Raw genomic sequence first — 14,094 nt, 5'->3', positions numbered from 1 at the left:
GTGTGTGTTTTACTTGATTCAAATTGCTTTTAGTTCTGTGTTTCTCTGCATCATATTCATAGACTGTGTCAATTTACTCACTACGTCTGTATTTTATTGTAACCTGTCACTCGACCTCATTGTGGATCGCTCGAGTATGAATAAAGGTTACTAGACAAACAAACGGGTGAAAACATCACTTATAATAATAGTTCTCAAATTACATTGTAATTCACAAAACAGCCAAAGAAAAATAAAGTTTTAGACACTTTTTGTTCAAATATTCAGCAGTAATTATCGAGACTAAGCATCCTAGATAAAACAAGATAAACAAACAAACATATACGCGTATAAATAATAATCTGTTGTTAATGGACGAGCAGAGAAATAAGATGTCAGAAAAGAATTGGGATTTTATTAGACACTACAAATTACAGAGCGAGAGAGAGGCTGAGGGCCGAACAGCACAAATACATGTTATGCATCCATTCCATGACAAACAAGACCGAATACTCCTTTGTGTCCTATTTGTATACATTCTGAAACAGTCCGTTGGTGTTGCCATGAATACAATGGTTACAAGTCTGTTGCAATGTCCAAAATCAGAAATGAGAAGAGTTGTCGGTGTGTATAGAATATAGATATAGTTTTGATGCACTGAGCAAGCTCTTCAGTGCAGATCTGAACCTATCCGAGTGGAGCTGGGAGGAGATCTTTACATTGCTGAGCGACTGGGGAACAGTCAGTGTATTCAAGGCACTGGAATAGACTCAGAATTATGGTTAACGTTTCCGGGTGAGGTAGTGAAATCACTCGACAGTGAGGTCATTTTGGGACACGTGTGGATGAATTGTTGGCTTTTTCCTGTATATTTATATATATATTATGTTTTATTAAAAAGATGCTCCACAGATTCGGGAGGCATCGTTCCAGTCGTCACTCTTCTCTACAAACCCTGTTCACACTCGAGAGCGTCAGTGCAGAAAAGACACGAGAGGGGAAAGTCCCTCTAAAGCGCAAAAAACACTAGGACTACAGTTCGTGGATAGAAAAGAATGATTTTACATTTCACACAGCTTTGGATCAAATCGACTGAGTTCAGCCAGGTCTGGACAGCGATCAGACCGACGAGTCACTTTGTAGATTTACTGGTTCGATATTGACATTTCTGATTCCAGGGCTGTGAATAGTAAAAAGAAAATCTATTTCATTTGTTTAATTCTCTATCTTTGTGCACATGATATTTGAAAAGATTAAATCAAACACATTTAATTTCCAAAGACGTATAGATGATGTATAATCAACACAACAAACACATTTTTGTTAATGTGTATTTTGTATTTCTTTGTTTTTTATCTTTTTATCTTTCAAAAAATGTTTCTTTTCCAAAATTTGACAGCCTGAACTGTAAAAAAAGAGTCGACTATTGGGTGGAATCCTTCCTGCTGGGGTCCATTATTCAGCCGGTGGAATGTTTTACTTACATGCACACAAATGTAAAATGAATGATCTATTGGGTTAAAGTACGTGGTCCTTGCAGATAAGACAATTAGATAAGCTTGTTAAGTACAAAGACCGCAAACATGAGGAGACAGCCGCCCTGGATCTGAGCGAAGGTAACACAACCTACCAGTGCTTCTAACGCTCATTAAATAACATGTTGTATCTCATGGGTTTTACTCTAAAGTGTAAAAAAAACTGTTCATGGCTAACTGATAAACCGTCTTTCATTTTAATGTTTGCACGCCCGAGTCTCCATACAAATGATCAGAAATGTCAGTATCAACCTTTAAAAACAAGTCGGTCACGTCCCAGCTCCTGACTGAAGAAAGCTCTGCACGACAACGCCACTAAAGTTTGTGTTGGGGGGGGGGGGACGCCACTGTAAGCCTTTGTTTAAAAATAATAAAGGCTTCCCAGTGTCCATCACTCAGGTTCAGGGATGCGCTACAACTGCATTGACTGGGGGAATCAATCCCCCACACTCACAGCAGCAGTTTCCCCTTCCTTCATAGTAACTTCATCCCGTCTCAGCAGATCAGAGAGAAACAAGACTCACACGGTTACAAAAAGCCTCAGACCTTTCGGGTATCTGCCTCTGACAGAGAAGCTGCTGCTGGACGACCCGTGTCGGGACGTGATGGCGGGGCGGGGGTTGCGGCGGCAGTGGGCGGGGGTTGGGTAATGCCACTTAACATGATGAACAAAGTGATGTTGCTGGATGTGAGCTGATGGATTCTAGAAAAGGGTCCAACTGTACATTCTCTCTTCTGGACTGCATTTAGTTTTCCTTTGAGTTGAATGGGGACTAACATGACATGATTTATTATTATGACAACATCATAATAATATAATATCAATAATGATAATAATGCCCCAGAGGTTGGGGTGCTGCTGAATATTCACAATTCTCTGTAGAACTACCACATCCTATCTTATATAGAATATTAAAATACCACTATATCCATTTGTCTTTGAGTTATATGCTATCTTTTAATAATCGGTTGTGCCTTTAAAATACATACTTCAGTAATGTATAGGAAAAATACTGTACAAAAAGAACAACTTAAAGGTTTATATAAACATATCTCTGGTAATCAATATATCATCTCTGTTGTGAATCGTTTGGTTTGCAGTAAACAAATTGATTGGGTTAACCACAGTATTGGACAACACCATCCAACTTTTTTTTTCCGTTGTCAACATCTTTTACATTCATACAGCCATCTTTAAAAAGAGGGTGAACATAGAGCTACAAAGAGGGAGACTACAGACATCTGTTGATTCCTAAAAGTTAAGCAGAAGCAAAAATAATTATTAACAACTTTGCAAAAAAAGAAAAGATTTATGAGTAGCTTTTCGTTGTTAGAGAAATCATGCTTAAATCTGAAAACAAGGAGGCTAAACGACAACAATGTCGAGAGTAGTATTAATACTAAAAATAATATCAATAGTGTGTGTGTATATATATATATTTATATATATATATATATATAAACAATCTTCCATCTGAGAAATAAAAGATAGATAAATATGAGGCAGAGAAAATTTTTTGAACGAGTTGAAACATTGCACCGGTTCAGATTGTGAGACACGCATTGGAGCTGAGCTAAAATGAGTGGGGGACAGCAACTAGGTAGTAATCTGGCAGTGGGGGTGGAGGTGGCGGGGCACAGGAGGTGGGTCAGGAACATGTAGGTCGTCATGTCTGTTCAATTCTGGACAGGGATTATTGCTCAGTGTCCGGGCGATGGAGAGAAACAAACAAAACCCAAAAAATACATAAAAAAAAATACATTAAAAAAACGTAAAAGAAAGCAAATCTACACCACGATTGCACAGACAAATTTAAGTGCTATGCGAAGACAATTTCAAATGACAGACGATGCTGTTCTAGATTAGCTGAGAGGGGGGGGTGGGGCTGTGATCGAAAACTGAAATACAACATGAACATCAAGAAAAGAAGAAGATATGAGGGGGTCAGGTAGAGGCGAGCAACGACACTTCACATGGTTGTAACACAGCAGAAGAAGAAATAGTAGAAGAAGAAGGGAAACAGGAAAGTTTTCAGTCCTGATGTCACGTATAAAATCGGTATGAAAACGACAAACAGCATGGAATCGTTTCTCAAAAGTGGAAGGGGGAGATGGGGGTGGGTGGACTCAGCTGGTGGGTTGGCTCATGACTCCTCACAGTACATTAAAGTGGGAAGAATGCATGTGTAAATATATATATGTATATATATATATGTTTTTTTAAATCTATGTATATGTAAATATATTCAGTCGAACGATGTGTAAGGTAAAAGAAGGAACAGACAGGTCGAAGCTTATGAAATAAGTCAAAATGACAGTTACAATACCAGAATCATACAGGTGCTTTGGGGGTGTGGGGGGTTTGTGGGAGGAATGGGAGGAGGTGCGGATGGTGGGGGAGGAAGAGGGGGCAGGGGCAGTGCCATCAAAAGAGACACATTGTCCTTCAAACTCCAGGAAAAAAATGGGACGGGGCGGTAAAGTGTGGGGAAGAGAGGAGGAGGAGGGGGGCTTGTAGTGGATTTTTTTGGTGGGGTGGGGGGGGGCTCACAGGCCCCCATGTCGGGCCTCGTATTTGGACACAATGTTCTTGCAGCGGCCAAGCTCCTTCCTCAAGTCCGCTACCTCCATGCGGAGGGCGGCGTTCTCCTTCTCCAGGAAGCTGGCGCGAATGGCGATCTGGTTCTCTTTCAGCCGGCGGGCGTCCCGTGACCGCTTGGCCGCAACGTTGTTCTTTCTGCGCCGAGCCCAGTACCTGTCATCCTGAAGAGCAGAACAGAACGGGTCAGGACATTTTAAGAAGCCCCTCATGTTTTCAAGCCCCTTGTCAATGACTCAGACGTCCAACAATCAGGACTGAGGCTCGGAACCATCGTAGTTATTGACCTTTCAGAGCCAATATTATTCCATTTTGAGATGTTTACAATAATTCATAAAATATTTACAAAAATGTTACCAACATCTTGTATATTTTCTTAGTTGAAGCTGTATTTGGGTTTTATTTATAGTTATAGTTATTAATGTTACATTTCTTTGTCATGGGTTTGATAACGACATCTTATGAATCTTTGCCACGTTATATTATATTACATGGTATCAGAAACGTTATACTTCAAAATCCTGTCAGGCTCTAGAGATGACTGAAACTAAAAGTGAAGGAAATCATCTCTCCTGTGACTTAAACACTTAATCCATTCATAATGTTAGAGAACGCAGCCTTCAGGGTTTAACAGCCTCAGAGGTCCCAAAGTGAGATGAACCCCTCCCCTACTCCCCGCCCTGCGTCACCTTCAGGCCCTCTGGGATGAAGACCTTCCGGGCCTTTTTGATCATGGGCTGTGGCTTCAGCTCCTCGGCAGAGAACTTGCGTTTCCTGGGGTCGAACATTTCCTGGCCAGGCACGCTGGACAGCGCCAGGTCCGCTGGGTCAGGCTCATAGGCCATGGGCACCTGAATGGACTCTGGGTCAATGGGGCTGGGGCTGTCCCGGGCTGAGGGCAGTGCTGCTGAGGAGAAGAAGAAAAGGTGTAAACCTCAACATGTGCATTTTATTTTATTTTGTGCATTTTTGACATTGATTTCCTGAACGTTTCTGTGTCCGTGCTTCAGTCTATTCACTGTGTATGTTGTTTTGTGACTTTGTTTCATTTGCTGTCCATCTCAACAGGATTCCAGGTTAAATAAACCACACGCTGAGCACCTTAATGGCACTGTGTCAAAGTTCCAGGTGGCGTTATGATTGAGTCCGCATCTGCAAATCGATTCTGCGACGCTGTGAAAGCTGGACAGAGGAGAACAGAGGAGGAGCAGCAGAGGTTACTCCTGCTGAGAGGCCTCTGGGGGCTGAATGCTGCCTTTCTTCCCTCTGAGCTCACATGTTTGTGTTTGCGAGGGCTGATCCTTGAAGAAATGTCAGGCCTGATTGTCTGCACCGACATTAAAGCTCAAGAGCAGGTGACATAACTTTTCTAGAAAAACAACATTTGACCTGTTCAGAGAGGTATGTCTTGAATCTGACCAGCAGGTGGTGCTATCACACAAGCTTGAAAAACAGGTAAACAATGAATCACTTATATTTCATCTTCACACTCTGCAGGTATCAGCCGCCCTGATCTCAAACCACCAGATTTTGCTGCTGCACGTCTTCACCTCCATCTCCTTCACTAACTGAATGTGTCGCCTGGTGGAGGGTGATTGAGTTTAACTGTCAGCTGAGAAGGAAAAATTACTCTGTTATTCATTAGATTCGCACCAATTTGTTTCGGACCAAACACGTATTCCCAAACCCACACGTTGTGAGGAAAGGACAGAGCAGCAGAGTGCAGTGGGCATTCTCCCTCACTGCTGATCCTCAGACAGCTTGTACATCATGACCTAGATTTCGGAACTTGCTAGCCTGCCATCAGAGCCCTGCCACTGACTTTCGTTCAGAGTGTGCATGGCCGAGCCACTCTTTGCTTTTGGCTTGCGGTGGAGATTTGAGAAGGGACCCGTCTCAATCAGCTCTGACCGCTTTCTGTGTGAAAATCAGAAACAAACGGCGAGACAGTCTGTACGTCAGGAGACGCTGTCTGCCACGGTGCCTCACATTTTAAACGGAGGCCAAGGTAAAGAAAACTTCTCTGCTGAGATTGAACACAGTGTGCGTTTCGAAAAAACTATGCACAAACTATTAAAGCCTCCAATTATCACCTCATAAAACTGAGCACAAATGCAAAAAAATCCCCAACGAGAACATAACAACTGCAACGATTCTCTCATACACGCACCTTCAACAGATGTTGAAGTCACGGTTCGCTGCACACAAGCAGGACCGGCTGTGGTGAAGTTTCTCGATCAGATGACAAAACAATAACTTTATTGATAACGTTTTGATTTTAAGAAACGGCAACAGGGATTTTCAATAAAACAACTATCAAGTGCTGAACTTTGTGCTGAACTTTAATCTCAGCTATTAATTTCAGACGTGAACAATCTGTCCATTATTCTTGAGATGGAATTATTAATTGTTTTATCATTTTAAAGTCAGAAAACAGGGGAAATTATACATCACACTTTCCCAGAACCCAAATAACTCGTTCAAAAAGGTCCGAAAAAGGAAGGTTATCTGTGCTACTGAACAATCTACCACTACTTATTATTTTCTAGATGGATCAGTTTCTATTTTCAAATGTATTTTTATTTTCAAATGTCTTGTTTTCAGTCTGAAACATAAATATATTGCCTTTTAAATTATATAAAACAGAGAAAAGCAGCAAATCTGGAAACGGAAACAAATATTTCCCTAATTGATTAAAATCAATCAACATAATTAATCTGCAACTATTTTAATACGTAATTCATCATTTTAGTAAAAAAATATTTAACTAAACATTTGGGCTTTGGAATGTTGGTTGAATAAAACAACTACTACAAATAGATAGAAAAATTCATAATAGAAAATAATCGTCAGTTGCCGCTGATGAAACATTTTTCTTGGATCCAGAAACTCGAGTCTGAGTACTGAATGTTTTGCGTTCTAGAAATGTTGATTGGATAAAAACAGGACTTTTCGATGTTCTGTATTTGCCAACAATGTTCTGTCTCTGTAGAAGAAACACCTCATAGATCTGTCACGATAAAGCTCCAAGATGAAAATAACTGCCTGCACAGATCTGCCAGCTCAAGAGTATCACATGTTTTTATTGCAGAGGTAAATTAGTCCATGTGTTAGGACACATATCCTAACTTGACCTCCCACCATTCACACACCGAGCACTGGCAGACTGCAATCTCCTTACCGACTAAAACTGGGCGCTGTCTCAGACAATCTGTCACAAACGTGAAAATAGCCCGCCTTGCCCTAATCACCTTTACGACTAATTTTGATCTCACTGGGCTAAAAGTAAAAGGTACAGGACAGTTCTTTGACCTCTTAACTAATGAACAACACATTCCAGGTAAGAGGAAATAGTTGAAAAACCGCCTTCTTAAATAGGAAATCTAAAAATAACAGGCCAGAAGAGGTAGACCAGAGGTGACCTACAAAGATGTGCTCAGAGACTGGATCATGCTCAGGTCTCTTGATTGAAATACCTGTGGAACCCGTTTCTATCTGACCCCGGGGGCGTTTTATCTATTTGCACAAATCGCCCGCTGCAAACCGGGTTAGCGCTACATGAGCACATCGAAGTCGCAGTGTGTTATCACCCTGCCGTGTGAGCGGGAATGTTACAGTTGGTGATAAAAGGAGCTGTTGGGTCGTATCTTGTGTGCGGGGACAAAGCGGATGAACCTTAACCTGAGTGTAGCACGGGACCAACAATGGCCAAATCGTCCTCTCAAAGTCTCCGCAGAGGCGTAAGGATTCTCTGGTTAATTGATTTAAAATAGTTTAAGAATGACTTCTGGCACATTCACACAATGAAAATCACAGATATTCTATATTAAGTGTTTGTCAATAAGTCCCATGAAAAGACTAACAATGAATTGACCTGACAGACGTTTTGTGTGAAATATATTGACATATGATATTGCTCCATTGTTGAATTGAATTTGACTAAATCCCTAAGTGCTGCCCAAAATACCCAATGTGTTTTTATCTGCTGCTGAAAAAAACGTCCCCAACAAATCCACCATTTCCTCCTGTATGAGAAACGTTTGATTTAATGCTACAGTGCCCGGCTGTGTCAGGAAATGGCCGAGCCTTTTTAAGATATGAATCTACATTTTTATGATTTACATCTTCGTTTTGTTTGGTTTTGGTCCTTACAAGAAATTAGAAACTAGCTTCTTAGTTTATCATGAGCAGGATTGCTGATCCTGAGCCACTTGATACAGACGCTCATTCGAGAGGAAGGCGACTCGGTTTTCCGGAGGAAACTGCCTCAACAACAAAGGTAAAGATAAGAATTTAAAGAACATACTGTTGTTTTTGGTGCAGCTTTGATAAGTAGTCTGATAACTTCTGGCTTTTTCCTGCTTCAACACAATAAACTATTCCCACCTGTTGATAAAAACACAAACCCCCATGTTTACCTCTTCAAAATGTGCTGACCTACGTTTCTCTCTGAGGCACCTTTCCCTGACTAACACCACAACACGCCCTTTGACCCCTCCTCCACCTGACTTCCCCTTTGGCCCCTGCCAACAGTGCACACAGCCACCTCCCGACTCGACCCTGACCCTGAATGTCTCTGGGGGCCGGTCACATTGAGAAAACACTGCAAACGCCTGTAATTACGTTCGTCCGTTGGTAGTGATAACACTACCTGCTGTATTGCTTGCAAGCAGAGAGCAGGCACAGAGGGATTGTGCTTGTTGTGGGTGGTGGTGGTGGTGGTGGTGGAGTGGCTGGTTAGACGAGACGCGGCTCAGCGAGCTGGAACAATATTGTGTGCACGTGACAAAAGCACATCCGAGTCCATGTGATCTCTGCAGGGTACAGCCTGTGCCTTGGCTCTGAGTCCAGGCTGTGTCGGAGCCGAGCTTAGTGAGGGAGGGGCGAAAGACTGGATGGGAAGCGGAGAGTGTTAAAGGGAGAGGAGGTGGGGAGGGGAGGGAGGGTGAAGTGAGAGTGAGGAGGAGGGAGGGAGGGAGGGAGGAGAGAAGAGAGGCAGGCAGAATCATGCCGTGACAAGCTCCTGTTTGAAGCTCAGTGCTGCACAAGGCTCCTGCATGTGTCCGTCACATGGCTGGGCACACTGCAGGAAACCCCAGCCGCGTTCACGTGAAATGTGAGGAGACAGACGCAAACAGAACACTGAAGTCCTGTCACTGCTTGTAACCCACATGTGCACTCGCTCTGGAATAAACACTACTGTACACATGCAGCTCCTCTGAAGCGCATGAATAAAGACATTTCTTTCAAATTTGGACAAAATTAGCAGTTCAGAAAGCTGATTTCCTCTTAGACCCTGCGATGGGCATTGTCTCAATCTTTCGCAGTTAATCACCAACGTGTTTGTCAGACTCAGTTGTAGACTGTACTGTTTTCTTTGGCAGGGTGGAGCTGGGCAGGTGAGAGGCCAACAACCAACCAATCAATCGATAACTCTTATATGAGGAACCAATTGTTTTTCTTACTGCTTTCTTCCTCATTATGAACTTAAAATCTGACTTTTTCTTAAATGTGCCTGAACAGTTTTTTGCATTGAGCAGTTCAATTATTTACTTTTCAATCTAATCATTTATTCATACTTTTTAGCCACTCTGTTGCTTGTAAATGTGATATATCAACACACTGACTTGATACGTCTCATTAATTACAGTCTCAACACAGGTGAATATTCTGAATATTCTTTAAAAAAATGTTTTTTAAATAAATGGAGCTTAGTAAGACATGGTTTCTATAATAAACACAGCCTGGGTGTCATATTTATCAAGGCTCCTTCCTTCCTAATGTTGAAACTCTAAAGACACATCGCACAAAGTGTGGTGGGGGAACACCAGCTGTGGAGATCTACAAACAGCGCTTGGCACAGACAGACCTAAATGTGCTCACGCTATGGGACTCTACAACCACGAGCAAACAGGATCGGTCACATTTCATGTAATTAAGATGATAAATGAACCGGCGGGGGGGCGGCTGATCAGGTCCAAATGAGTCCTTGAAAACAGGACAGTGATGAATCACCACTCATCCTCCATTATCATTCAAACTGTCGAGTCTTTAATCGTCTCTGGGGTCAATACACAGCAGCACAGAGGGTTAATCCGACTGGAGGTGAAGTGGTCTGAATGTTTAACATGTGGCTTTACACCAGGAGCCCACCTCTTCAGTGTTTACAGGTCACACACACACACACACACACACACACACACACACACACACACACACACACACACACACACACACACACACACACACACACACACACACACACACACACACACACACACACACACACTTAATCCAAACACCCCATCTGCTCATCTCTTACATATCGTCAGATCTTTTGTCAGGAGGTGTTTAGTGTCAAGTACGGCTGTTAAACGCGAACTGTGTGCAGTGGCGTGGCTGCGCTCGAATTCGCTCTGTTCATGTTCAGCGTGAAGATCTGCCCTTTTTTAATGACTCAAATGGTTCTGGTGTCTTGTGAATTGAAAACCTGAACGTCCTCTGGCATCAGTCTAACAAACTCAGATACACAGTTAAAGGGTACAGTCTAAATGCCACTTAATGTCAGTTCATTACTATAATAAGATTTTCCATAGCAAAGGGCTCTGATTGATCACAGAAACACTGGAACTTTGTACTGAAACGTTACGTCTGTAAAGAAAAAATCTGCTTTCAGCTTCATGCCTTCAGGGACTCAGGACACAAACCACAAGGACTGTGCTCTCTCTTAGCCTCTCAAGGCTGACAGTTACTCTGATGGTGGATGGAAGCCGTGAGTGTGTGTAGCAGTGTAGACCACCGTAGGGGCGTGAAACAAGTGTGTGAACCCATGTGTTCCTGCGTGCAGGTGTGACTTCAGGTGCACATCAGGCTCCGCTGCATGTGCTTCCTACCTGCTGTGTTGGGGCTGTGGAGGCTGGTCTGAGGCGCCATGCCCGTGTGAACCGAGGTGGTGGCGCGGCTGCTGAGGTCCACCACGGAAGGTGCGGGCGGGGCTGGCGGCGAGGCCTGCTGGTGGGGCGCCTGCGGTGGCTGCGCCCGCTGCTCAGCCTGGTGGCTCTGGGCCGTGTTGGCGGGGATGCCGTTCTCTGACAGGAACTCCTCCAGGTCCATGTACTCCAGCTGAAAGTTGTTGCCATCGTAGGGCAGGGTCTTGTCCCAGAGTGTCGGCCCCAGGAAGGCCGACTGTGGGTTGCTGGCCCTGCTGCTCTCATCCTCCAGCTTCTTCTCTTTCTCCTTGTCTTTCCCAAATCCTGTGAATGTTTTGCACACAGTCATTTTCATTGTCTCAAAGCAGAGGACGATCACGGGTCAGTGCACGGGCAGAAATAGAAAGACTAACTGTGGTTTCACCTTAAAGGTTAAATTTAATATACCGAAAAACTATGAGTTCATTATGTCTTTAGAGGTGCTGGTGTGATATCTCTACATCCACCTCGTCAGAACACTCAAAATAAAACAGTTTTTTGCGTGGCTAATCGGGGAAAACATTTTGTTATTTGGGTGAATGAGAAATCAGGTCTCCATTCATGAACAGACGGTGTAAAGACACTCAATACATTCAACAATGCAAACAGTGGGCGGACTGCATGCACTGACAGCTGACGCGCAGAAAACACGCCCTCTATCGGTAGCTAGTGCTATCGCTAATGTAAATCCCATTGAAGGCTAGAGGCTTTAAAAGGTTAGAAACGCACCTGGCAGTTAAAAACAGCGCAGTCACAATAATCACGCATGAAAACCGCCGTGCACGATGCTAATTTGATAAGAAGAAGCTAAAATAGCTCGTTAGCTTGAGCTGAAGTTCACGTCCAGCTGTCAGTGGAGCACGGTAAACAGAGACGAGCAGCATCTGTCTTTTTATTTCATCTCTGCCGCCTACACACCAATAACAATTACATTGTTTCGTCTTCCACAAAGATCGTAGAGTGTGAAGAGGAGCCACAGCCTGTTGCTTCAGTTCACCCGTCACCGCGCGTTACCTGTCCGCGGAGGAAGCGGCGCAGAGAAGCCGAGTCAGGTCAAGCGTCAGCCCGGGAGAAAAACAAACACACGCACCTTCTTCGTGGTGGAACGGCAGCTTGAGCGGGTTCTCCAGCAGGGACTTCAGCACGCCGTGGGTCGGCGGCAGGAACGCCGGGTGGACGGGGAGAGGTCTGGCCATTTTCTCCATATGTCTCGAAGGGCAAGATGGAGAAGAACGCTCGCGAAGACTCGGACGCTCCCCGCCTCGGAGAGAGAGAGAGAGAGAGACGCGACCGCCCTCGCTGCTGGGAGAGTGGTGGGGGGTGGGGGGGGCGCGGTGAGAAGAGAGGCGAGCCGGCGGTGAGCAGACGGAGCTCCGCGGTGCTGCAGGACGGAGAGCGGCTGGCTGCTGTGTGGGGCCGGGGCGCTGCTGACGGGCGGGTATCTGCGGCGGGAGGGCGGAGGCAGCGCGGCGGGGCTCCAGCCTCCATGTGCGGGGACGGACGCCGCTGACGTCACGGCAGCGAGAGGGCGGGGGGTGGGGGTGGGGGTGGGGGTGGGGGCGCTGCGGGAGACGCGTTCACGGAACTTAGCGAAAAAAGCTTCGTAGGTCTGAGCGGCCGCACGGAACATGCTGCCTTCAGGTAGTGGAGGAAATATCCGTTTCTGATCAATTAAAGATGCTAAAGGGAAAAGTTAAGATAATATATGTATTAGTATTTGTCGTAGCGGTATTATCAATAAACTATCAATCAAATTGTATTTGTACAGCCTTGTTACTGCACTTCCTCTGGGAATCCACAGTCCACATGCAAGGTGTGAAGCTGATAAGATGAACAGTGTGTGAGATATGCAAACCACACACATCAAGACGGACAGACAGATGGTTGTGGAATCAGCAGGTAGATGTTTATTTGTCCCACGATGGGGACATTGGCTGTGTTACAGCAGCGAAAAGGAAATAGTGAAATACATACAGGTAATAAATAAGTATAACAATACAACGTAAACAGAAGCAACTCTAAAAAGAGAGAATATATCTGTATTGTCGTAAAATTTACTGAAGAGCTGAAACGATTAATCAGTCAATGAGCTAGTCGACAAAAACAATCTGTAACTGTTTTGATAATCGATTAATGGTGGCAATAATTTTTGAAAAAAAAAGAATGTTTTTTTCATTCCCACAAGAACATTTGCAACTTTATTTAGTCATTTATTACTGTGTGTAAAATACATATTTTTATGTGTTTGGATCATAGATAGAACAAAAGATAGAATGATAGATGGAACAATAGATAAAATGATTGATGGAATGATTGATGGAACAATAGATGGAACGATTGATGGAACAAAAAATGGAACGATAGATGGTATGAAAGATAGAGCGATAGATGGAATGCGTAGATTTCTGGTAAATTCTGTCATGCGAGATATGTTGCAATCCTGCATATGTAAGTTCCTCCAACACCACTGGTATCACACATTTCAAACAGAGACTGTACTATTTCTCTTTGTTAGAAACATGGCCTCCGCTGTAAATCTGTAAATGAGCAATGAGGTGCAAACAGTGTAGTGCCACAGCGAAGCATGACGTGAATCTAAACTTGACCTACTTTCAGCCAGTAGTTGTTGTCAGGCTGCCATTCTATCTTCGCAGGCCCTGGCACATGCAAACTCATGCTGTTGAGAACAGTAGTGGCTGAGTCATAGTTATAAATCCTGGCTACACTCTGCCCGTTTCCTCGTTTTCAATGATTAATGAGTCTGTGTCATCAGAAACACTTATTTTACACACACAAACACACACACACACACACACACACACAAAATAGTGTGCGACAAGAATGACAAGCTGAGGAAAAAACGAGTTGCATGAGGATGTGCAGGATATAACAAAAGGCCAATGAAAGGACAGGATTGTGTAGACATGGATGCAAACCAAACTAGGACAAACTGCTTTATCTGAAACTGTCCCCATGCCTAGGAAAATGTCACAGCAGATCTTGTCTTTTAAGC

General features: G+C 43.8%; 1 protein-coding gene across 2 annotated transcripts; it reads right to left on the bottom strand.

The window, feature by feature from the left end:
• Nucleotides 1-374: 374 nt before the first annotated feature.
• hlfa (HLF transcription factor, PAR bZIP family member a) lies at nt 375-12,568 on the bottom strand. 2 transcript variants are annotated; one of them, XM_035179881.2, is made up of 4 exons: nt 12,172-12,568; nt 11,007-11,366; nt 4,803-5,017; nt 375-4,277 (listed from the first exon to the last, which is right to left on the bottom strand). In XM_035179881.2, exons 1-4 carry the CDS (start codon nt 12,284-12,286, stop codon nt 4,062-4,064), a joined length of 906 nt encoding a protein of 301 aa, XP_035035772.1. In that variant the 5' UTR covers nt 12,287-12,568; the 3' UTR covers nt 375-4,061. The 2 variants fall into 2 exon arrangements, with proteins under 2 accessions (XP_035035772.1, XP_035035771.1); XM_035179880.2 differs by having other exon boundaries at nt 4,803-5,020; nt 12,172-12,567.
• Between the last annotated feature and the right edge of the window lie 1,526 nt (nt 12,569-14,094).

The sequence above is a fragment of the Hippoglossus stenolepis genome, chromosome 16 (assembly GCF_022539355.2).
Source record: "Hippoglossus stenolepis isolate QCI-W04-F060 chromosome 16, HSTE1.2, whole genome shotgun sequence".
In the NCBI taxonomy this organism is placed as follows: Eukaryota; Metazoa; Chordata; class Actinopteri; order Pleuronectiformes; family Pleuronectidae; genus Hippoglossus; species Hippoglossus stenolepis.
Note: the sequence above shows the minus strand (reverse complement) of the source record. Positions and strands in the feature narration are given on the sequence as shown.

What these genes read in the sequence shown, in the direction of transcription:
- hlfa (XM_035179880.2), bottom strand. Translation starts at nt 12,286, where the DNA reads ATGGAGAAAATGGCCAGACCTCTCCCCGTCCACCCGGCGTTCCTGCCG. An exon ending in GCCGTTCCACCACGAAGAAG is followed by an intron (nt 11,367 to 12,171) that starts GTGCGTGTGTTT and finishes AAACATTCACAG; the next exon opens with GATTTGGGAAAGACAAGGAG. An exon ending in TCATCCCAGAGGGCCTGAAG is followed by an intron (nt 4,278 to 4,802) that starts GTGACGCAGGGC and finishes TCTGCTCTTCAG; the next exon opens with GATGACAGGTACTGGGCTCG.